Source organism: Xylaria bambusicola, assembly GCF_022495145.1.
Source record: "Xylaria bambusicola strain CBS 139988 unplaced genomic scaffold F5B22scaffold_17, whole genome shotgun sequence".
Classification (NCBI taxonomy): domain Eukaryota; kingdom Fungi; phylum Ascomycota; class Sordariomycetes; order Xylariales; family Xylariaceae; genus Xylaria; species Xylaria bambusicola.
The window spans coordinates 386,309-407,996 of record NW_025953570.1 but is presented as its reverse complement, the minus strand read 5'-3'; the positions used below and the strand labels follow the sequence as shown (position 1 = coordinate 407,996).

General features: G+C 49.3%; 7 protein-coding genes across 7 annotated transcripts; 1 reads left to right on the top strand and 6 right to left on the bottom strand.

The window, feature by feature from the left end:
* Positions 1–419: 419 nt before the first annotated feature.
* On the top strand, positions 420–1,760 carry F5B22DRAFT_635946 (uncharacterized protein; the record flags this gene model as incomplete). The annotated part of the gene is made up of 1 exon (XM_047977217.1): positions 420–1,760. One exon carries the CDS (start codon positions 420–422, stop codon positions 1,758–1,760), a length of 1,341 nt encoding a protein of 446 aa, XP_047831434.1.
* Positions 1,761–1,882: 122 nt separating this feature from the next.
* Positions 1,883–4,833, bottom strand: F5B22DRAFT_118595 (Six-hairpin glycosidase-like protein). Its single transcript, XM_047968869.1, has 11 exons — positions 4,700–4,833; positions 4,523–4,640; positions 4,404–4,468; positions 3,473–4,353; positions 3,258–3,411; positions 3,122–3,197; positions 2,895–3,049; positions 2,785–2,842; positions 2,291–2,723; positions 2,170–2,220; positions 1,883–2,112 (listed from the first exon to the last, which is right to left on the bottom strand). Exons 1-11 carry the CDS (start codon positions 4,792–4,794, stop codon positions 2,006–2,008), a joined length of 2,193 nt encoding a protein of 730 aa, XP_047831433.1. The 5' UTR covers positions 4,795–4,833; the 3' UTR covers positions 1,883–2,005.
* Positions 4,834–5,189: 356 nt separating this feature from the next.
* Positions 5,190–7,319, bottom strand: F5B22DRAFT_655004 (general substrate transporter; the record flags this gene model as incomplete). Its single annotated transcript, XM_047979858.1, has 6 exons — positions 5,190–5,752; positions 5,804–5,990; positions 6,047–6,441; positions 6,502–6,842; positions 6,912–7,060; positions 7,123–7,319. 6 exons carry the CDS (start codon positions 7,317–7,319, stop codon positions 5,414–5,416), a joined length of 1,608 nt encoding a protein of 535 aa, XP_047831432.1. The 3' UTR covers positions 5,190–5,413.
* A 1,611-nt stretch (positions 7,320–8,930) lies between these two features.
* Positions 8,931–10,772, bottom strand: F5B22DRAFT_645961 (uncharacterized protein; the record flags this gene model as incomplete). Its single annotated transcript, XM_047978666.1, has 6 exons — positions 8,931–9,218; positions 9,324–9,700; positions 9,755–9,942; positions 9,994–10,036; positions 10,101–10,289; positions 10,346–10,772. The coding sequence occupies 6 exons, from the start codon at positions 10,770–10,772 to the stop codon at positions 8,931–8,933; spliced, it is 1,512 nt and encodes a 503-aa protein (XP_047831431.1).
* Positions 10,773–12,090: 1,318 nt separating this feature from the next.
* Positions 12,091–14,138, bottom strand: F5B22DRAFT_118366 (amidase signature domain-containing protein). The gene is made up of 3 exons (XM_047968865.1): positions 13,893–14,138; positions 13,729–13,831; positions 12,091–13,672 (listed from the first exon to the last, which is right to left on the bottom strand). Exons 1-3 carry the CDS (start codon positions 14,027–14,029, stop codon positions 12,110–12,112), a joined length of 1,803 nt encoding a protein of 600 aa, XP_047831430.1. The 5' UTR covers positions 14,030–14,138; the 3' UTR covers positions 12,091–12,109.
* Positions 14,139–14,566: 428 nt separating this feature from the next.
* On the bottom strand, positions 14,567–15,968 carry F5B22DRAFT_118364 (uncharacterized protein). Its single transcript, XM_047968864.1, has one exon. It carries the CDS (start codon positions 15,540–15,542, stop codon positions 14,715–14,717), a length of 828 nt encoding a protein of 275 aa, XP_047831429.1. The 5' UTR covers positions 15,543–15,968; the 3' UTR covers positions 14,567–14,714.
* Positions 15,969–17,656: 1,688 nt separating this feature from the next.
* On the bottom strand, positions 17,657–20,318 carry F5B22DRAFT_604179 (uncharacterized protein). The gene has a single exon (XM_047974781.1). It carries the CDS (start codon positions 19,844–19,846, stop codon positions 18,323–18,325), a length of 1,524 nt encoding a protein of 507 aa, XP_047831428.1. The 5' UTR covers positions 19,847–20,318; the 3' UTR covers positions 17,657–18,322.
* Between the last annotated feature and the right edge of the window lie 1,370 nt (positions 20,319–21,688).

The window sequence follows — 21,688 nt, the reverse complement described above, 5'->3', positions numbered from 1 at the left end:
GCGTCAGATACCTACTTACTTAAGTATGTACCTTACTTACTGTTAGTGTAGGCAGGCCACAAGGATCACTCTTGTTCTTCCCGCCTTCCCACTATCCACAGTAGGAGAAGACCCTGGAGACGATTCATGAACAGAACAAATGTTCGAAGTTAGCAGCTCAGCGTCCACTGTTTCGGTGTCAGTGGAGCACGCCATGGCCAGTAAAAAATAGCGTGCTTATTGCCTACCTATTTGATCAACTGACTCTCCTAATGCAGCCAGAGTTTAATGTCTCCTGACCAATCAAGAACTCTATGGAATTATCTAGGCTATCTTAGTTTGTCTACTCCACCAGTCTCAGTTTTCCTGATTGTCAGAGGCGAGGCAGATCAAAAGATTGTGATGCGACGCTGATGCTCGCAACGTCGTCGCAGTCAACGATGCCACCCTCTATACAGACCTTCAAGATACGCTTAGCATATGCTAGCCGCGGCCTGTCCACAGCCTCGAGTGCCCATGCGGCATGTCTTGCAAGTCATAGCAAATACAGATTCTACTCTGCCGCTTCGCTGCCATCGGCGAGTGCCGTTATAGTGGGAGGCGGACCAGGCGGTATCACTGTATTAGGGAATCTACTCGAGCACAGCGCCCAACTTTCAGCCGATCAAGGAAAGTTGGTGTGGGTTGATCCTCAATTTCAAGGCGGCCGTGTCAACCTACGTTATCGAGAAGTGCCTAGCAACACCAAAGTCAGCCTATTTGTGCAGTTTGCACATGACGTCTCGCCTTTCAGAACGATCGCTGAGGCAACCCCCAAACCGAATGCCTTGACAGCATTACAAGAACTGCCCCAGGACAAGGGGTGTCGTCTTAGCTATGCCGCCGATATGTGCTTGATGCTCACCAAAGGGTTGACTGTGCATCCCCAGGTTCATTCACACGAAGGCAAAGTTACGAGTGCGACTCTTGACGAACGCACAGACACCTGGACAGTGACCTTCGAAAATGGCCAGTCTGTCGAAACACCCAAGATAGCTCTTTGCACAGGTTCCAGGCCGGTTTCCACGACATTACCCGGTACTGAGAACATTCAAAATCTATCACCAATAGACTTGGATGTAGCTCTTATGCCGTCTGCATTAGTTACAATATTTGACCCTGCTGCCAGGACCACAGTCGCCGTCGTTGGTGCCTCTCATTCGGCGATTTTGGTACTCATGAATCTCGTCAACCTTGCCAGCTCATCTCATCCTCATCTACGGATCAAGTGGTTTACACGGAATAAACTCCGCTATGCCGAATACATGGATGGCTGGATATTACGTGATAACACTGGTCTAAAGGGGCAAGCAGCAGAGTGGGCACGTCAAAACCTGGATGATGAAGCATTCCCCAATAGCCCAGTTAATCAGTTCATCAAAAAGGTCTGGACGTCCGGCAGGGAAGAAGAAGTCTATAAGCAAGAGTTGCCCGAATGCACGCACATTATCCAGGCCGTGGGCTATGCTCGCAACCCATTGCCTCGTCTTGAAGTCATTGAGAAAGATGGAGGCGATGCCAAGTCCCTGCAGGTAGAATATGACAACCTAAGTGGGCGTTTCTTTAAGCAGGATGGCGCAAAGTTAGAAAATGAGAAGAAATATGTGCCTGGGTTATTCGGCGCTGGCATTGCTTTCCCAGAACGCGTGACCGATCCCCATGGGAACGTTGAACATGCTGTTGGCTTCTGGAAGTTCATGAAGTTCGTTAAAAAGGTTGTACCTGAATGGATTAAATCCTAGTTACAATCTGGTTTCGACACCACATTGAGCAACTGATAAGAGCTGTTTCGCCCCCTTTCAGAAATTATACGAACAAAAGGATTTTAGACTAGAAGATTACAGCGGATATAGATCTGTACTGATTCTAGAATTGGCATCATTGTTGGTTTTAGATCTGAATCATGCATAGAAGCTAGAATAGTCTAGGGGTTCAGACCATCCTATGTATATATATCATCTTTTTCATAACACCAGCGTAGAACAAACTATAGAGCCTTGTGCAGACCCTCGTGTTTTACGATCCAACTGCCATCCCGTGGAAAACCCGGTGTGTCTCTTACTGAGCCTTGCCAACCGGCAGCCATGTACGACACTATTAAACTGATCAGGATTCTCACATATCAGAAACTATTAGAACAGGGATACCTACCAGCATAAAGGAATCCCGCATTTCCCGGCATGAACGGCGGCGGCGTGCCACCTAGGCTCGTCAGCAGGGGATTCTTGTCTCCCACAATTACATATAATTAAAAAAAAAAAAAAAAACTCACCATTACCACCACGTTGCGCGAAGCCAGCGTCGTCGAAAATCCAGTAATCATAAGCAGTCAGACATCCCACTGCACGTTCGGGATTCCCAATCCTTGCCGCGTTGAGAGCTAGCACGGGGCGTCCCCAGCCAAAGATCTTGTCGTCTGTCCAAATCTCTGCGACCTTGTCGGCGGTGCGGAGACCCACGGCCGGGTCGACCGCGGGCGTGTCGGGCAGGAAGCCCTGGAGCATGATGACGCTGCGCGGGTCATCTACTAGGTCGGGATCCTCCCACCATGAGCCGTTGAGTCCTTCGTAGACGGCGTAGAGCCCGTCGGCTTGTGGTGGCGGGGCCAGTTTCGCGGCCACGGTTGTCCATTTCGCTGGTGCGGGTTGTCCGAGGCGCTGCTTCCATGTCTGTGCTATGTCGAGACCATAGCGCCAGTAGGCAATCTACAGCAACTCTCAGTATAAGTGATGAATTACTTTCTCGAGAGAGTGAAGACAGGAATACCTCGTAAGCTAGGTTCAGTGTCTCTAGAGGAGGCGTATTCTCCGTGACGCCGTACGCACTGCGGAAAGTGTCAATTGATGGAGCTATGAGATGTTCACATCGACACTCACGGGGGGCCAAGGTCATATCGCCCTGAAGTTTGATTGAACCAGGCATATGACGCCATATAATCCGCCGTCGCAGTCAGCACACGATCCCAGCGCTCAAGCGTTTCTCTTGTAGGCGAGATCTGATACCTCAGCTCAGCAAGAAACATCGGGTGAGGCTGTAGTTTCAAATCTGGTCAGCACAGTACAAGTGATCCCTGGTGTAAATAATATGGTCTTGCTCAGCTTACCTGCTGCCACAAGAGATAACCGTTGATTCCTCCAGGCGAGCTTCTTCCTGTGTTGATATCCGTCATCTTCGGCCACCTAACCGAGACGCTGAATGTTAGTATCTCCCATAAATTTAGGGACTGAGAATGATATTACCTAGCCCCGTTCCAGCCCATAGCCTCGGCTCTTGCTATAGAAGAAGGCAATAATGTCTCATAGAGTTCCGGGAACACGTTGTCGAAGTGTTCTTCTCGACCCCAGGTGCACCAGTGGGCATTATGCCAGAGCACTTGTTCCATGTGAAATTTGCCTATACTTGCGTCAATGGCCTCTCTTCCTCGGAAGGAAAGTAACTTGGGGCATAATCTTACCATACCAACCGTTGTTCATCAAGCCGCTCTCCTGCGGTGATTGTCCGGTCGCCGCGCTGTTAACACGTACATGGTACTGCGACAGAATGATCCGGCGCTGTAGCTCGTCGGCCCTGGGGTTAGGAGACGATGTGACGTCTACGAACCCGCCGTGGCTCCAGTAGTTATTCCATCCCTCTACGTTTCGGCTACGAATCGCAGCTGGCAATTCAGCCTTTTGCTTTCCGGGAGAGAAGTTCGCCGAGAACTCAAGGATTCCATCTGTGAGATTCCGTGCTGTAGAAAGGGTGTAACGGTGCGCGGTAATCGCAGCCGAACCTCGCGGTTCGTCCCTAGAGAGTGTAAGCGGTGCTTGGCTTGCCCAGCGAAGGTTTACGAAGTATCTAGTCTCTTGTAGTTTATGTTGTATATGTGCTTCACTAGCATCCTCAGATCCAATAATCTCTGTGGTGTGATTTAGCGGAAAGTCATAGACTCCCACAAAAACTTCATATTTGTACTTTGTGCTGTGGATCGGCGGGAACGGAAAGTCGAGCTCAACTTCCAGAAGTCCCGAGGCGATGAGTTGTGATTCGATACGAATCGCAACCGAATCACTCTCAAAGTCCCCTTGTGTGATAACCTTGACAGCTTCGTCATCGACCGTGAAGGTAGATGTTATCACGCCATTCCAGACGTCGAGTTCCTGCACAGGATCTGAGATTTGACCTGCTGATAGCGTAGAGCCATTGTATCTCAGGCCCACGCGGCCAAGATTGATGCGGTTCGGATTGCTGATGATCCAGTGACTTGCTTCTGGTAAATGAGAATCCGGAAGGTCGTATGAAACGTTTCTCCCATGTGTCAAAACCGAAACGCCATGATAATCACTGATGTCCTCTCTATTTTGTTATTAGAACAAGGGCAAGTATAGCTCCATTTCTTCACATACCCGTTGCTTGGTAAAGAGTCGTTATGCCAGGTCCAACTGGAGAGTGTGTTAAAGGGAAGAAAAGTCTGCGTGCAGTGTAAACTCAAACTTCTCCGTCTTACGATCTAATTTACACTTACTTGCATCCCCGTGTTGTCGACATTGAAGGCGAAATTCCCGTTCCCAACTTGAAGAGGTGTAATATTGTTGTCGATAAGAGCTGTGCGCACAATATTGTACCGTGAAACAACCCCTTGTCTTAGAGCGAATTCATTAGTGCTACTATTCCGGGTCACTTACGAACATGTTGAGCGAACCTATCAATAGCACACAGAACGGTACCCATGAATAACAGAATCAGCCATAACAGCGCAGGATTCGCCATCTTGAAGATCCAAGGCCTCGTTATCATACTTTAACCCAGACACTTGGAAGATGATATGTAACCAAGCCTTCATGCGTTCGTCGCAGCCTGCCCGATACTTTATATTTGCCCTGATCCAATTTCCTAATTAATGCCGGAATAAATGTGCACCGAATTCCACGTTACCCCTCAGCCAGCGGTGATCCTGACGTGCTACTACTCGTGCTGCTCTCGTGCCTTGCCCCATCTCTCTACGAGCTGCACCGAATGAATGAATCGCGACATTCAATGATATCCGGGGAGAATGATCGAAGACTGCTTGTTTAGGACACACGAAGTGGTAGGTGGTAATACAACGGCTGCATTTGAGTGCCTATAATTAACAATATCTTGTTAACAGTTGATCTCAAGGCTGTACTATCGAATTTCAGATCGTAACAAGCTGTCAATCTTTGCAGTTTGGCTGGTTGGGTTCAGCCTAGCGAATACAGTTTTGGGATTTGGTTTATTAGAGCTGTCCCGAAGGTGTGAGAAATCTAGCTCATTGTCTAGACAATTTAACATAGGCTAAATTCGTTAAATCATGATCCTCCTTGACCTATCCGCGCTAGTTGCTCAATCATTCTCATTTCTTATTACACATCCGCTGTCACCCAATTCCTGTGATTCATTCGTATGTTCCTTTCTCCGACCGTACCGCCTCGTAGGCATCGACATGTGTTGTCGCGAATTTCCTAGCAGACACTTTCCTCATGAATAAGAGATCCAACTCTTCATAAGTGCGATCTTTGATCTCAGGTAGGCGGAAATAAGACCACACAAAAACGAGGAACGCTGTGCCGCCCCAGAAGAATCCGCTCTTGCCAGCCCAGTTCCACTCTACCACACTAACCATGTAAGTATTCAAAAACTGTGAGATAATGTTGACAACCTGATAGGCAACCCGAGCAAGAACTACTGATAAAGGGCGAAGCCGGACAGACGATGTCTCAGAAATGATACTGTACTGTACACATCTTTAGAATGATATAATACCAAGACTGAGATCGGTACTTACGGCAAGAGGGCCAATAGTGAGCGAGTAAATGAAAAGCCAGAAGACACAGAGTCCGCCAGAGGCCCAAAGACCCGGAGCTCCAGCAGTGACACTTAAAATACCAACGATCAATAAAGTGAGGGATAGGATACCCATTCCGCCCACATAGAGTGTGCGTCGACCCCATCGCGAGATCAAGATCCAAGATCTGCAAAATGATATCAGCATAAAGCTTAGTGTTCTCTCCTCAGTTCAACAACTTACAGAATTGTGCCGATAAATGCAATACCTTTAGCACCGAGGCTTAGGTAAAAAGACGCATCTGTGGGTAACCCGGCCGACACGAAGAAAAACGTAGGCGTGTACGCAAAAGTGCTACCAGAGAGGATCTGGCCTGCCAGCGTGACACAAACAATCTCCGTTCGGCGTAGGTTGGCCCCTTTAAAGCAATCGGCATACGTCGCGCCTCCAGTCTCCGCGGCTTCGACTTTGTTCGTATGTACCATCATCGCAATTTGATTGTTAAGTTGTTCTTCTGTCTTCCCACCACTCAGCCTACGGAGTGAGTGCTTGGCTTCCTCCAGACGTTCGGCCCGTACAAGCCACCATGGGCTCTCAGGGCACAGATAGCATACTATCATCAAGGGTATTGGCCAGACCTATTTCGTATGTCCTTGTTAGTAGATGATCTAAGATCAGCGTACTAGCGGGTTTCATACCCATTGAATAGCGAAAGGGATACGAAAGGCCCATTCGTTCTTGATATTGAGACCACCTGTTAACACACCAGCCGCGATTAACTGGCCGATAGCCCAACACAGGTTAACGTAGGTAGTCAAATATCCACGCAGGTTCGTAGGAGCGACCTCCGAAGCGTACGCCGGCGCGAGAGTAGCAAAGACACCCCAGCAAAGACCACAAAGAATCTGGCCAACTAGAAGTACTTGGACACTATTGAACAAGAAAACCAGAAGGATGAAGAAGTTGAGGATCCCTAGTGATCCAATCATCACCCACCGATAGCCCCATCTGCTGGCAATATAGCCGTTAAGTATACCACCTGTAGAAAATCGATATTAGATTCCGGAATCGAGTTCAGTATTTGCTATTTAGATTTTTTGGTACGTACCGACAATGGCGCCAGCTGTACTGGCCTGATTCAGTCCCGTCTGCCATGGTCCAGGGACTTGCCAGTCCTTTTCAGGTCCGTAGTATGATCCATACTTCTTATTGAACTCGGGATACGCGAAGAAAGTACCTATAAGAATGGTATCATAACTTCCATCGGTCAGTCTCTGGGATCCTACCCCATCATCTGAATCCCTGAGAGAGAAACTTACCCTTCCATAATAATTGTCATTGAAATCAAGACCGACCACATAACAGCCTTACGATTTTCTCGTAGGGCTTGCCATAGAGTCTGTGCATGTTCATCATCAGTCGCCCTTTTCGCCTCAAACAGTGCATCCTGCCCTAGCTTCTCCTCCAGGTGCCTATCAGCCACTTTCTGGGCAGATATCTCGGCCTCTGACGCCATGATGTGATTTGTGCCAAGTGGTAGCAGCTGAGTTGGGATTCCTTGTCGCCCTGAGGTGGTAGAAGCCGTACAGCGAGCCGCCATACAGCTTCTCAAACTGTCTCTGGGAGGGCCAAGGTCGCATTATAACTCTTTTAAAGGCTATGTCAATATCTGGCGAATGTCAAGATCCCGGTCTCAATATGGTGGTCTGAGCTTTGCGTCCCCGAGAGAATGGATGAGGTTGGGGAATTTGGGGAACTGTTCGATCACTACCCCATGCTCGTCACCCTCTGGGCGTCGAGTTAATCCACCAATGCTCTCTTCTGATCGGGGGTCCTAACAGCAATTCCCGCCTTTTACAGGTTACAAGAGCATTCTTGTCAGTCACTGTGGTCCCACCGTCTGCAGACCAGCGGTGAGATACGTTAGAATTGTATTAGGTATTTGATCATGGGGAGCCAACGGTGTTGGGTTGGTGATACATGTTAGCTAGCTGGTGTCTCGCTAAACCTGGATGGTTTTCCTGATCGAGTGACTTGAAGGAGATGGATCGTACGCTAAATAATTGAGATGACGGAGAGCTTTAGGAAAATTATTAATTCGCCCGGGAACTTCAGTCTTGGACTATGTTCTCGCCGATCTTTTCAATCTTCCCTGAAGCCCCTATCCCCGCATATTCCCCAGATTCTGAAGAAACCTGGAGTACCCGTCTAGCTATGCGATCCAATCAAGATAAGAAATAAATAATTAGCTCAAATCGTCGCTCTCAACGGTAGACTAGCCTTATTAAGTCATCAAGGTGCGGTCTACTGTGATGCTAGAAACTGTAGGAAGCTAAGTATTGGTATTCGCATGTTCGCAGGCCGCATCGGGAAGGAATTCGGGCTACGTAGGTAGGTACATATATGGGGAAAGGGAAATACGGACCGCAACGCCGAAAAGCACGTTGATGGACTCCTTCACCTAGCGAGGGCACAAGAGCGTGAAAAAAGGAGTTACTACGATTCGATGATTTAAGTCACGGTCGAGCAAGTTTGGAGACCGACCTATCATCTTAAGTCGCTTCAAAATGCTGTGTTCCAACCAAGCTCTCAACGCAGTTCATCCATTATCTAACAGCAGGCCACGGGCGAATGGAACCCATTTACTAGGGTTTTATTCACCTGTCAAATAACCCCTAATTACCACTCGTTATCCTTGGGAGCCAGCAAGGAGAGGCTTCCAATTCTCATGATGTAAATCCTACAGGGCGCAGACCATCGAGACGTGAGGTGCCCAGCTACGTCCACGGCGAATCACCCTGCGCCATTATACATGTGCCACTGTCTGTTCAAGCTATTTTCCCCCATGTCCATACGGCTGCGGTCCTCCTGATCCTGTTTAGTCTTGTATCGTTGTGTCTCTTATCCCTCCTCTTTCACAGAGCTGTATCATACACCATATGCGATTAATCCCAAACAAGGATAGTAGATGAGGCCGACTCTTATGATTCTACGCCATCTTATCTGAGAGTCGTATTGAATATACATCGCAGAATAGGGAGGGTTAGCTATCTCGCCCCTCTTTGGGAATCTTCTTGTTGAGCTATTTTGTTTACATCGGAAACACTGAGTAAAAAGGCGCCATTTCTTAAGCTTCAGTTGGGCTCTTTCCTTGCGGTCGGAAGATCTGGGGTGGCGCAGGCTTAAATTCTGAGTACGAAGTAATTTTGAGGGATGATTGCTCCTCTATTTGCGACGGAGTTGGCTCGGAGGTTGGCCTAGTTGATGTGGAGGTTATGAACGCCCCTAGCTGATTGTCGAGCTCGGCACGCGCATTATCGGTATTCGTCAATGTTGTTCGTCGGAACCTGCACGGGAATAACATCCTATATAAGGTGCATTTGCTAGCTTTCGTTGTCCCAAACACCAAAAATACCTATATGTGGCATTAGTAATAGTCAAGAGTTGCTTCTGAAAAGGTCGAAGTCCAAGACATTTGGTCTTGTAAGAGGTTATTGAAAACGCCACTCGTGAAGCTTACCAAGAGCCCTGCCGAAACCCCAGGTAGGAATGAAACGAAATCATCCCGTGCGCGATTAGCTGATATGTCTGGTTCGTCTGGTAAGACTTCTTCCTTATTATCCCTAATTTGCATCAACTCCGATAAAGTTGACAGTATCTGGAAAATCTCGAGGAAGACGAATGCGATAGTAAATCGCACGATCAACCAGCCGTCGTAGATTCTATTCTCAGAGTCCGAATCCCAGTCCAAGTTCTGTCCATTTTCTCCTTCAGTCTCGTCGAGATTCCGGGGTATAGGATAGCGAATAGTCCAGCGGTGTAGCCTCCTCCGTGTTTGAATATACTTGAACATAATCACTACAAGAAGGATACTTCCCACGGTCAGACTGATAGCCACTGGGTCAAGTTAGATCAAGCATTCATAGAGGGTCAAGGTATTCAACTACTCACAGAGAAGGTCAGCAAGTGTTATGAACGCTGGAGTCGAACTCTTGATGGCTGGGATCTGGAGGAGGGCTATTTGAGTCGCGGGTAGTAGAAAAGCCAATGCTTTTGATAATATATTCAATCTTCGACTAATACGGTCCTGCGTAGTAGCTCCAAGTGGACTGAAGATAGATGTTGCTAGAGAAAACGCCCTGTTTCGCTTCTTAGCCAATAATTGTATTATATAACAGCTCCTAGCTTACCAGAAGAGGGTTAAGATACCCTCGATATTATAGCAATAGTACTCTACCATTTGAATCATGGTCAGCCCTGCTCCCAATTAAATCGCTGGATTAACAGGATACCGTACGTATATAGAAAAGTACTAAGTCAAGCCCATACGAAGGCCCTGCAATAGCAAGCTCGGGGCTGCCCAAGTGATCGTGCACGTAGTGAAATTGATTCGTTTTGATATCTTCCCAGAGTACGATTGTATGTAGTTGCTGCGCAATGCTGGCGGCGACACTAACAAATATAGTGCACGAGAGTAGCGAAATATCTGTATAACACTGTAAGCAGAGACATCAAAGGAAAGCTGTCGACGGGAACTCTCACAACTATCCTTCGCCCGATGTTTGTAAGCAAGGAGAATCATCAAACAGCTGCACAAGAGACAGATGTACGAGTAGACTTGAACGCCAACAGCAGCTGCCAAGGCATCGGCTGGCAGTTGAACCACCATAACGAGTGGCAGAGAGAGACTGAAGGCATGAGGTAGGTTAGGCGGCACCTTGACTGGAACTAGATTAAAATACCAAGAGATGAAGACGCCTTCCAGCTGCAATCTTTTATCGTTCGGCTCTTGGCGGACCTGGAAAATGAGAAACCGGGATCCACGGGCTGATACCCTTAATGCGTTGATATTGCTACTTTGAGCGGCTGAACGATGCTGATGAGAGGTGAGATCTTCCTTGCAGGAATCGTGGGGGTGGAGGTCGCTTCTTTGATGGATACAGGCCACGAGTTGTTCTAAGCGTATCATGTTCATAAGACAAGAGAACTCGTACACATATAGGTACGCTGCCAAAGCACTTATTTGGTAGCTTGGCCCATTATGAAGTTTTAACGACGTCGATCTTTCTCCAGTATTGATCATACAATTTTCAACTAAGGCCAGGATCTACCATTCATGAAGACCTTGCTGATAAGATATACATGATGCAGACTTACATCGGAAAGTGAGGTGGGATCCGATTTCACAGTCAATAGCACTCATACTGCCACGGACGGAGAGACAAGGTTATGGTTTAGTCTTACCATTACAAGCTAAATATTAGCCACGAAATGCGCGGTAAAAGATGGTAGACACCTCTGCTCTCCTACGTTATCACTGATGGCTGGTCAAAGACTCAAATTTCGCATGGAAACCTATGGCGTATGGCGATATCGTGGGAGCATTTTTCATGATGCTTACTATACCCTGGAGTAACCACAAGCTCTCAAACAAGAACACGGAGCTCCATGAGATGGCCTTATAGGTGGCGACCATGCAATGGTACCCTCTCACCCGGCAAAGAATTGACGACAATGGTACTAACGTTCACTCCAGCAGAGTCGGCTCATGATCTTCAACAGCCGCGAAAACAAGGTTACTTCAAAACATCAGTTGAGACCACTAACTTCGTACCCTAGTTATCCTCTAACATAGATGAACGACGAAGACGCCCCCGACCAGGGAGCAATGCAGCGCTTCGCTTATGTGGAAAGAGATCTAGAGTATGGCTACCCAAAGATTGCCATTCTCTTCAATAGCTGCACACCGTCTTAGCGATTCAATGTACCGAGCCCATCACCAGCGTTCATGTCTTGGCACGCAAGAGATTTGTCACTTCCCCAGCCGTTATCAGTCTGCGCCCATTAAGCGAGAGGGTCGACACCGTTCTAAGGTTCCCAACCCAAGGCGAATCGGAGCAGACCTTCCTTCTGTAGCCAGTTGTCATATCTGACAAACTGTATGCGTTCGTTACTCGGGGTTCGTGCAGGAGGTGGATATGCCAAGATGCAGTGCCGTTGACAAACGGGAATCATGGCCGTCCCTGGCATGTTTGAGACTAGGCATATCACACGAACTGGACCTTGTGCTGGCAGGGGTCATGCAGACTGTCAACCCCTGACGAGAATCCGCCACCTACATACATGCCCAGTCAGACCCAGTCGCCAGTGTAGCGTGGGGTGTGGTATACTACTGGCGTTCATTACATTATTATGGTGTAGACAATTTAGTTATTTAATGGTGGGCCATATACACAAGTTACAATATACCGTCTACTGTATATGTTGAGGTGAGTATAATGCCATCAGATGAACTACTGTAGGCGCTCAACTCGCTTCAGCGTCCACCTCGGTGGCCAGGCTGGCAATGTCCGCCCACTCCTTTGGCCTCACTCTTCCACCATCGACCACATCATTCAGATACCCCTCGGCTTCAGCCGCCCAAGAGAGGAGCTGCTCCTCTGCCCCCCACTCTCCCATGGCCATCATACCAATAGGGAGCTTTCCCTCTCCCTGCTCCGGCTCGCTGTAGCCCACTGGTGCGCTCACTGCAGGACAGCCAGTAGAGTTAGCTAGCCAGATGTACATCATCATGCGTAACGTGAGGTTGGAGTCTACGAATCCGTAGGCCTCGTCTCCAGGGTGTACTTTCCAGCCGGCCTCAGGTGCTGTGGGAGTGACAATGAGCAGCCCGGGATACTTCTGGAAGAGGAAAGCGAGGTGTTCCATTAGAAGTGCCCTCAGCTGTGAGTATTTAAGCATGTCCGCAGCGGTTGTGCAACTTGAAATCCCCACGACTATTTTATTGCAATGATTCAGTGAAGAATACTGTCCCTTGAGCCGAGTTTTCACATGATCCAGCGCTTCGGCAAGAGCCCAAGCCCCATGAGCCCATTGGCCTTCTTGAAGGTAGGGGATTTGTATGTCAACTACGTTGTAGTCCAGCTTTTCGGCGAAGTAAGCGATGGCCTGCTCGGTGCTCTTGCGAACCACAGGTGATGCGCGATCGATCCACTCTCGGCATATGCCGAGTGTCTTCTTGGCTGAGGGAGACGGCGGAACAGACGGCGCGAATGCACTTTGGATGGCATCGTCGGGGTTGGGAGCTGTCATTGATCGATATGCTATTGCAAGGTCGGCAGCTGTGGCTGCGAGAGGCCCAATAACACAGATAGATGATTTCATTGTATGCGTGCGGTGTAGGGTAGGTTTCAATCCGTACATGCCACAGAAGGTCGAAGGGATCCGGATGCTCCCTCCTGCGTCCGTCCCGATAGCAATGGGTATCAGGCCAGCGGACAACGCAGATCCTGCGCCGGAAGAGGAGCCGCCTGTGTAGTACGAAGTATTGTACCAGTTCTTGGGCGAACCACGACGCGGATTACAGCCAGTGACATCAGAGCCTAACTCATGCATTGCGAGCGTCCCGACGACGATGGCACCAGAAGCCTCCATCTGGGCTATAGGCCAGAGGGATTGATTTGCTGGCTTGAATGTAGTATCCGAGGGCTCTGGTCGCTGTCCGTAATAACAAGTATATCCCTCAACGGCGGTATCCTCTTTCACACCTACGGGAACGCCATCTAAGAGCCCGAGAGGCTCCCCTTGACGGTAGCGCTCGGTAGAGGCTTTCGCCGCTGCAAGAACAGATTCTACGCGGGTCTCCGACCATGCTGACACATATTTGCCGCCTTGCTCGCGAGAAATCAGAGGGATCAAGGCCTTCACCACTTGGAGCGGAGTGAGCTTTCCAGACTTGTAAAGCGCATGGTAATCGGCACTAGAGTAGAAACGGCCGGCGGCATCCTCCGGTTGTCTCGGGAAGAGCTCCGGCGTAATCGGCAGTCTCGGCGCTTCGTTGCCGTCAGCTGTCAGCGGGGTTACAACAGGCTAAGCGTTTTGTCAACTAACGAAATAGAGAGTGGGCTATGATTCCGGCAACTTACGTGTAGGTGATAATTGTACTGCTCCAAGCTCTCGATATTCTGGATACCGCCGAACTTAGCATTGGTCCATGCCGCCTTGGCTAAAAACGGCAACCTAGTGAGACTGGCAGCAACAATGAGTATCAGGGCTTTGAGCAGATAAAATGGCCATGACAACGACTTACGCGTTCGCCGCAAGAACCAACGACCATCCTCTTATAACGGGGTTCGGATCTTCAACAACGGTAGATAACGATGCTGTCTGGGGACCTTCGCGTGCGCGAGGATAGCCAGAGAAGCGCTGCTGGGAATTAGGCACCATTTTCTATGCCGCAATGAATCCAATTAATCGACCTCTTCTCTTGTTCTTGTTCTTCTTCACTTCTTCACTTCGGAATGGATGAAGATAGAGTTGAGGAGGGCTATGATTCTGAGTTGATCCGCTCAGTACCTAACCTTGGGTGCTTGGAGGACCGAGGTTCCCTGCACGCGCTATTCTAGAAACGCCATATGTACTTAAGTAGGTAGTTACGCTAACCTATGTACGTGTGTGTATACACGGTGCTACAAGATATATATCACCATGTAAGCAGTAACGACGAATTGACGGCTTCTAAGCGTACGCAGTTTCGCAATCTCGAAATGTGCTTCCCTGTGTATATTTATATCATTCCAGACTTTTCGAAATATGTATCCTCGTTCTCTACCTAAGTTTTATAAAATTTCTAGTAAGTCTCTGCGACTACCATAGCAAAGACCTAATCTTCACTGTCATATCTGTGGAAATGAGATATGGTTTAGACTGCTCTAAAGAGCTTATATGCTAGTTCGCCCTCACGGTCCAAACGTGTATTTCTCAAGAGTGAGCGTACCTGCAGCCATAGCTGTGGTACTTATAGGATAGCGGTGTTGGTGAAGGGGGGCGTCAATAATGATGTGCCTTGGAATCTGTATCCAATAGATTGCTCATCATGGCTATATATATTTTTGATGCTGCATCTCCTCCCTTACGACCACCCTAGCACTAGAAGTGCCGGGCGAAAGTCCGGAAGCCGTTTCCATTGTTGTTGTATCCAAGGGTCATCGCGATAGAGGGGTTGGTGTGGCTGAGACACGTCTTGAGTCACAGCCGCCCCTCGGGATTCCAACGCCATGTAGTGCCGATATGCATTGAGCTCCTCCACAACGAGCTCATCGAGAGCAGCTCGCAAGATCATCTCGACCTCTTCGCGGTTGGGAAATACAGGAGACATTTCCTGGGTTCGCGCCCAGGCTTTGTATGCCGCAATGCTCTGGAGGTCATCGCTGTCGCACAGATCAAGAATGGTACCCTTTCCTTTGTCCTTGTCTGTGAGGTCCGGCCGAAATCGTGGCCAGTAAGCTGTGCTGATTTGTTCGGCAACAAGATACACAACTTTGACTGAATGAAACCGGGTGCCCCCAATCAGATCCCTGACAACAGCTCTGATGTCGCCCCTAAAATCACCAGCATTAATGGCAAGAGCCTCAGCTGCGGCGAAAAAGGGTTCCGGATTTGACAACGGGTAGGGATAGCCGCTGGCTAACTCGAGAACATCTCTGGACCCGATGAACCATGTCTCATTATGCTTGTCACGAGCAGTGGGAAAGCCGCGAACCACGGCGAGGTCTCGGGCAACTTCTCGTGATTCGTGGCACACATGTGCAATTAACGGCGGGTGCAGACGCCAGTTTTCCCACGGCACGCTCTTCGCAAATAGCTGGACTCGACCCCTCGGCAAGGCATGTGCCCAAATCAAGCGCCTGATCTCGATGGGGAGACGTGGAAACGGTAAGAACACGGATATATCAGGCATGATCCGGGATGTGCGTATTATGATGTGGTCCTGAAGCTAGAGTTTCTCGGATCCCGACGTCAAGGCCGGTCCGGTACAGATAAAACGATTGTGATCGCTGGACTCTCATTCCTCAGATTAACCAAGACATATACTGTGTATACAAGAGTTCTCAGTCCCGACGCTCGCCGTCATCTATTTTAGCCAGTCGGTACCGGTCCTCGCCCTGTTCGGTACCACTTTCGTCAGACCTAGCCAACAGAGTAGCGGCAGGCTAGACTGCGATTGAATGCGTTTCATTATGCACCCTACGAGAAATCCTTTCGGGCTCATCGTGTGTTATATACCATGTGGGAGATTGGTCGGTTGGGCACGGTTCCAGGGTTTTCCCACATCATCGCTGGGTACGTGTTCGATATCACATTATATTTCATCGTCATAGGGGATCCAGGTTGACACAGAGCCCGCTGTGGAGCCAGTAAAGATTGTTGGAGTTGACGTGATCGATAGGGCTGATGGCACCATAACGCATTCTACGGGCGCTTCTGCAGTGATTCTAGCGTTAACTGTTGGATTTGGCCCCCCGCTACTGGGAAAACGAAGTCTGTTAGGTTTGCAAGGAAGTATCGTCGCAACCTGCGGGCTGCATTGCGTTTGAGATGTCGGCGCCTGAGATGGGCGTAGAACCGTTATAGCAGCGGGGATAGCCGTTGATAGAACAAGCTAAGTCCTATGTAGCGCGTGGGATGTCCGTGTCCGAGTCGGTGTGGAATTACGTTTATGTTTATGCTTGCTTCCTTAACCTCTATTCCTTGCCCACCACAACCACCCACACAACCAGGAGGTCGGTATCAGCAGATGGCGAGGCGTAAGTTCAGAATTCTCTTCGGTCCTCTTCTCTCTCGGCCTTTTTAACTTTCCACGCGGCCCAATAAATACTTGCACTAGTAACGGCGTAGACTAGTGGCCAACGTATAGCTGCACTTTTCATGGCTTTTCTAGCAACTGGGGCTGGCGTTTTCAGAACCCTCATCTCTATAACTGAACAATAGAAGCATTCTAACAGGAACCCGGCAACACATATGCGCGGCAGTTGTTCCTTTCCTGTCGTGTTATGGATTCGCTCGGCGGTATGGAGAAGGAACGGCTTTTGTGTATTTGGGGGCGAGGACATTTTCAATATGAGGCACGCTGTTGACTTCTGGTCTTCGTGACAGAGCACTTTGGGCATTCGACGGGGCGCTTTCAATGTTAGCAGAGGGAAAATAGTAGAGTAGGTCCTTAACAAAATCAGCGCCCATATTACTGGGTGCCAGCCCCTGGAAGTTTGTCAGCCAGGTCCCCTGTCAAGCCCCTTGCTTGGGGGGTGGGCGGGCTACATGCCGCATTAACACACCTTAAAGTCTAAATCGGCCCAAATGAATTTTCTACTATAGTAAATCAGAACTCGTGAGATATCAGCAAACTCTACATTGATTTAGTAGATAGGCACACTCATTCTAAGCGAGCTCGAGCAGGAAAGAAAGAGTGAATGGTGGAAATACGGAGCCGCTCTCATCATGTGGACACAACAACTGGTCTTCTATGAGTGACATCAAACAGCTGCCTATGGTTACATGGGAGAGTACAATTAGCGTCACATACACATATTGTATTGTGAACGGCTTCTGTTGTCATTGGAGAGTCGCAAGAGAGAAAAATCGAAGCTTAGCCTTTGTGCAGAAACAGCTACTGGTGATAGTCCTCGGGGCTTCATCAAGAGTCGGCATGTTTATATAGGGTCATATTTAGAGAATGGGCTGACTGATAAGAGTCTGTCACAAGGCAGTTGGAACATTAGGCTCCCGTGAGCAAAGACACTCACCATCGCACATTCCTGTAAGGACGAGAACATGACTTGCTCCCAGTTGTCGTGCTAGTTCGAGTTCAGTATTGGTCTTAGACATATTGGAACAAGTGTTTTCACCTCGTCCTCAAAACGTTTAGACGGAGCCACAAGGCTGACCAATTTGGTGACATGTCAATATCAGAAAGCCAAGAGTCCCGTTACCAAGACGCGGGAATCTAGCAGGTGGGGAGAAGGCGCCTCAAGCTATGGAGACTGCATGCACTGGGTCCCATCGGTGGCCGAGGAGTGAGACATATACACAGTTAGGATATGTTCGTAATTATACAATCAATATATACAGTTGAAAATCTCTTTCTGCCCTTTGAATCCTCAAATATTCTATCACCGGAACAGACCCAACACACAGGAAGACCACCGTCGAACGCCGGATAACATCTTCAACTCCCCAAATGCGAAACCTCCTTCCCCGATTTCATCCAACCTGATAATATGGCAAAAAGCTAGTTCTGCGAAGGGTAGTTCCATAACCTTCGCCTCGTACCACAACGAGTATCAGGATATCCCCGTCGTGTTGCTCGCGCACCACGTCTCCACTGAACGGAACAGAGTCTCGATACATCGTCGGTTGCAAAAGAACCGGTACATGGGTATATACCTAGGTAAACGACCAATTCGTTCATCGTTCAGAGTCGTGCAAACACTTGTGACTGATACCGCCTCCCACCTCCCCTCGGCATAACAATGCACATCAAGAACCCCATTGGGATTCTTTTCCGTTAGCCATTCTCCCTGTTTACTGGTCCTCTGTCACTGCAAAGAGCCATATGAATCAGTGTCCGCGTTCTATAGAGCAATCCCCACTTGCGGAGAGTAAAAAAATCAAAAGCAGCGGCAAGAAAATGCAGCAATAAAAAGCACCAAAAACAATTTTGTTTTTAACGAAAACCAATGCTTATGCGATACCGAGGTTGGCGAGTTGTTGCGAGGGATTCTTACTCCAGTCCTTGCCCCAGTCGCCGCCTTCGTGGCCGCTCTCCTTGGTCATGTCCCAATCATGGTCGAGCTTCCACTCGTCCTTGCCTTCGATTCCTAGCTCGAGCAAATTACAGCCGCGGTGTCCCCATTTCTCGGCGAATACCCGGCGGCCAGCATTGGTCAACTCCTCGATTCCGGCGGTGAAACCGGGACCGTCACGGTAGTAGGGCTCACCCTGGCCACCAGTCTGGCGACCCTGCCAGGTGGCCTTGGAGAGGCTGTTTCCAGCCCATTTGACATTCTGCATGCGTTCGGCGACCTCGATAAGATGCTGGAATGCTTCACCCTCCTTCTCGACCCAGCCCCACATGTCCTGCTCGCGCTTAAGTTCGGCTTCACGATGGGGTTGGGCCTTCTCATCCGCTGGCCTGAATACAGGGTCGCCAGCGAAGCCAGCGTGCGATCCGGGCAGCCGGAATAGAGCCCCAATGTCCTTCATTGGGACACCGACATCGAATACCAAGCCTGCCTCGCTTTGGGGTTGCCAGTAGCCAGCCCAGTGAAGCCTCAGGTACATATCGCAATCAGCCGCGTAGTACGGGATGTGCGTGTCCCAAGCACCCACGTCGAGGTAAGCATCCCGGTTGACCAGTGTAAAAAGGTCGTAAGCGAAGAAATGTGTAGCCCATGGCGGCATCTCAGGACCGTTTAGGTAGCGCATCAGGCCAATAGAGCGCTCGTACAGTGTGGCAAAGGGATCGTGGTCCCAGTCGTGATCACGGTCCTTCCTCCTTACGTCCTCATCACTAAAAACTATAGAATCCGAGTGGGCCCAGAAAAAGAAGCGCCACTGCCGCATCAAGGCTGTATGTAGATAGAAATTATGTAGCTGAGCAAAGCTGAGCAGCGTAGGTGTCATGATAACGTTCACGCCCAGTTGATGAAGGGCGGTATGGTTAAGAAAAAAAGGATTTTGAAGTGAAAGTTCGCCCCGCTGATTGGAGCTAAATGTGCCCGTATTCTCTATCACGTAAATATCAGAGGGCGGCCAACCTGCAGCGACATAACTGCTCACGCATTGGAGCAGCAGCGGCCAATTGCTCGTGAAGCCTATCAAAAGAGGTGTGGCCTCATCGACGTGCGGGCTCGGCGGAAGGTGATGTTCAGGGACGGGCGGCGCCACTTTTGATTTCGTCAACCACGGGAAGTGGTCGTCTAGGGCAGGATATCGGGGAGGTGCAGGTTTGTAGTGTTTTTGGTATGGCCTGGGCCCGCCCATGGGTTGTTGTGCATTTTGATCGCGAATGTCCTGGGCGGCACCAGCAGGGCCGAGGGCTGGGCCTTGGACATTTTGTCGGTTGCCATCGTTGTGATTCAGCCGCGCGGACGATACAGCGAGAGATATGGGGGCTCGAATTAAATAATAGACAACAATGACCGCAAGGAGCACAGGCCCCCAGCGGCCGAAAACGGGCATTAATCGCTTCGAAAGGCTTCGCATTATAATACAGCGTGGCTGTTATCTCCTCAAGACCAACGAGACTCTTCTGGGCATATTGGTCGGGTCGTTATGGGATGCGATTCCCCGAATGCGCGCCGAAGCGAGAAGCCCCGAATGGCCGCCGCGATGGAATCGTGCCGTCGGCTTATTCGAAGAACGGAGACACAGGCACAATCACACACAACCCCCTCAAGCTACACAAGCAGGGATTGGATTGTGTGTGGATGGTCGGATGAATGGGTGAAAAGGGGCGCCTCTGCTTGGTGGTATTAGACAGACTACGCAAGCTATCGACGAGCCAGAAAGAAAACGGCAAGCGGACAAGCCGCAAGAGAAGAGAAGAAGAAAAAGTGACGGTAGCTCACTGTCTATGGCACAAATGAGTGTTGCACTACAATGCCATGCCACGGTTGAATAGGTACGGGGGGATAAAAGAGTCCGGGCTTCCACAACAGAGGAAGAATCAAATTTCGACACGGCAAAAAGATTTCAGTTGGACCCTCGACTGTTGGAGCCGTAATTCGGTACTAGCTAGGACTGCCTATTCCACCACCACCCACTTTGCAACCAACAGACACCCACCAATACACGAAGACACCAACCAGACCAACCAAGACACCATGTCCACAACCCACGCCGAACCCATGTCCGTTGCGTATTATGTCCATGCTGGGGCTAGTGTCAGATTGGAAGACCACCACCCCTTGTACTTAGACCTCTTCTATGATGAATTCGCTAGCGGCCATGACGATCCTCCTTGTGCTCGTTCTCGCTCCCAAGTCAGACTCTGTTAGAGTTAGACCAAGTCTGCCCAAGTCCATCCCAAATCGTTCTGCAGCATTTCAGGGCCGCTTACCTTATCTCTGTAACCCCCGACCTGCCAAGCCGGTAGATCAGCAATCCAGTGGCACCCATTCGCTAACCAGGTCACCAATCCTCCCGTGTCACTCACCTTGAGCGAATGAAGAACCAGGGACTGACTGACTTGTGCTGTGCGCTAGATAGCGTAGTGTAAACTACCGTAACATGCCAACATAGATGGGGACTTCGTACAGTATCTACTTACAACGGCGCTCGTCGCAGGTAGTACAGGCTTCAAGCAAGGTCGGACTGGCAGCACCACGATAAGACCAACACGACACGACACATTGAGGCTACACTAGTGACGCAGAACGAGAAGTCGCATGGGGGATCTGACAGCGTGATGAAGACGTGAGACCGCTACTGCATGATAAGCCCAGAAATACGCCTATCGAAATAACCAGCTCAGCTCATTCTACTAGGTACACTAGGCTGGGACGCGGGATAGCCGCTACTCTACAATGAGCCCTAGCTGATGATACGAGGGCCGGTTCCCCATCCACTAACGAGCAAAACCTCATGTTAGCTCTGTTAGGACTGTCGTTGAGGACCCCTTTTACTATTGGTCAGGGAATAGGTTTATTGCTCCAAAGTCTCAATACGAGTCATACCGGTAGTAGTATTCAATCTCTTCGTATCGATAATAACGGCAAGATGAAGTAGGTATTGAATATAGTAGCGCTAGGGAGGAGAATTGAGAGAGAGAGGGATGGATATTGAGGGGTCGAAATATATAGAGAAGAAAAGGCTCATTTTTCCCAACATGCCTTCTTCACCTGCCCACTTAGATAGGGACGAAAGGGGAGATCTGCATTACCGCGGCGACGATGGAGCTACCTATTCACCCCTTTTCTTGTACATACTTACATATATCTACGATGTAATTGCGCGCGTAGTAAGTAGCTCGCCTGTCTATCTGACGACTAAATACTCTCTACCTCTTACATGCACGCATCGTGCACTAGATTGTTGTTCAACTAA

Bases quoted from the DNA above. Each gene is read 5' to 3' on its own strand.
- F5B22DRAFT_604179 (XM_047974781.1), bottom strand. From the start codon at position 19,846: ATGCGAAGCCTTTCGAAGCGATTAATGCCCGTTTTCGGCCGCTGGGGG.
- F5B22DRAFT_118366 (XM_047968865.1), bottom strand. From the start codon at position 14,029: ATGGTGCCTAATTCCCAGCAGCGCTTCTCTGGCTATCCTCGCGCACGC. The intron at 13,832-13,892 runs GTAAGTCGTTGT...TGTTGCTGCCAG, and splicing joins TTGGTTCTTGCGGCGAACGC to TCTCACTAGGTTGCCGTTTT. The intron at 13,673-13,728 runs GTAAGTTGCCGG...CAAAACGCTTAG, and splicing joins AGTACAATTATCACCTACAC to CCTGTTGTAACCCCGCTGAC.
- F5B22DRAFT_118364 (XM_047968864.1), bottom strand. From the start codon at position 15,542: ATGCCTGATATATCCGTGTTCTTACCGTTTCCACGTCTCCCCATCGAG.
- F5B22DRAFT_118595 (XM_047968869.1), bottom strand. From the start codon at position 4,794: ATGATAACGAGGCCTTGGATCTTCAAGATGGCGAATCCTGCGCTGTTA. The intron at 4,354-4,403 runs GTATGTGAAGAA...ATAACAAAATAG, and splicing joins GACTCTTTACCAAGCAACGG to AGAGGACATCAGTGATTATC. The intron at 3,050-3,121 runs GTAAGCTGAGCA...TTGAAACTACAG, and splicing joins GTTATCTCTTGTGGCAGCAG to CCTCACCCGATGTTTCTTGC.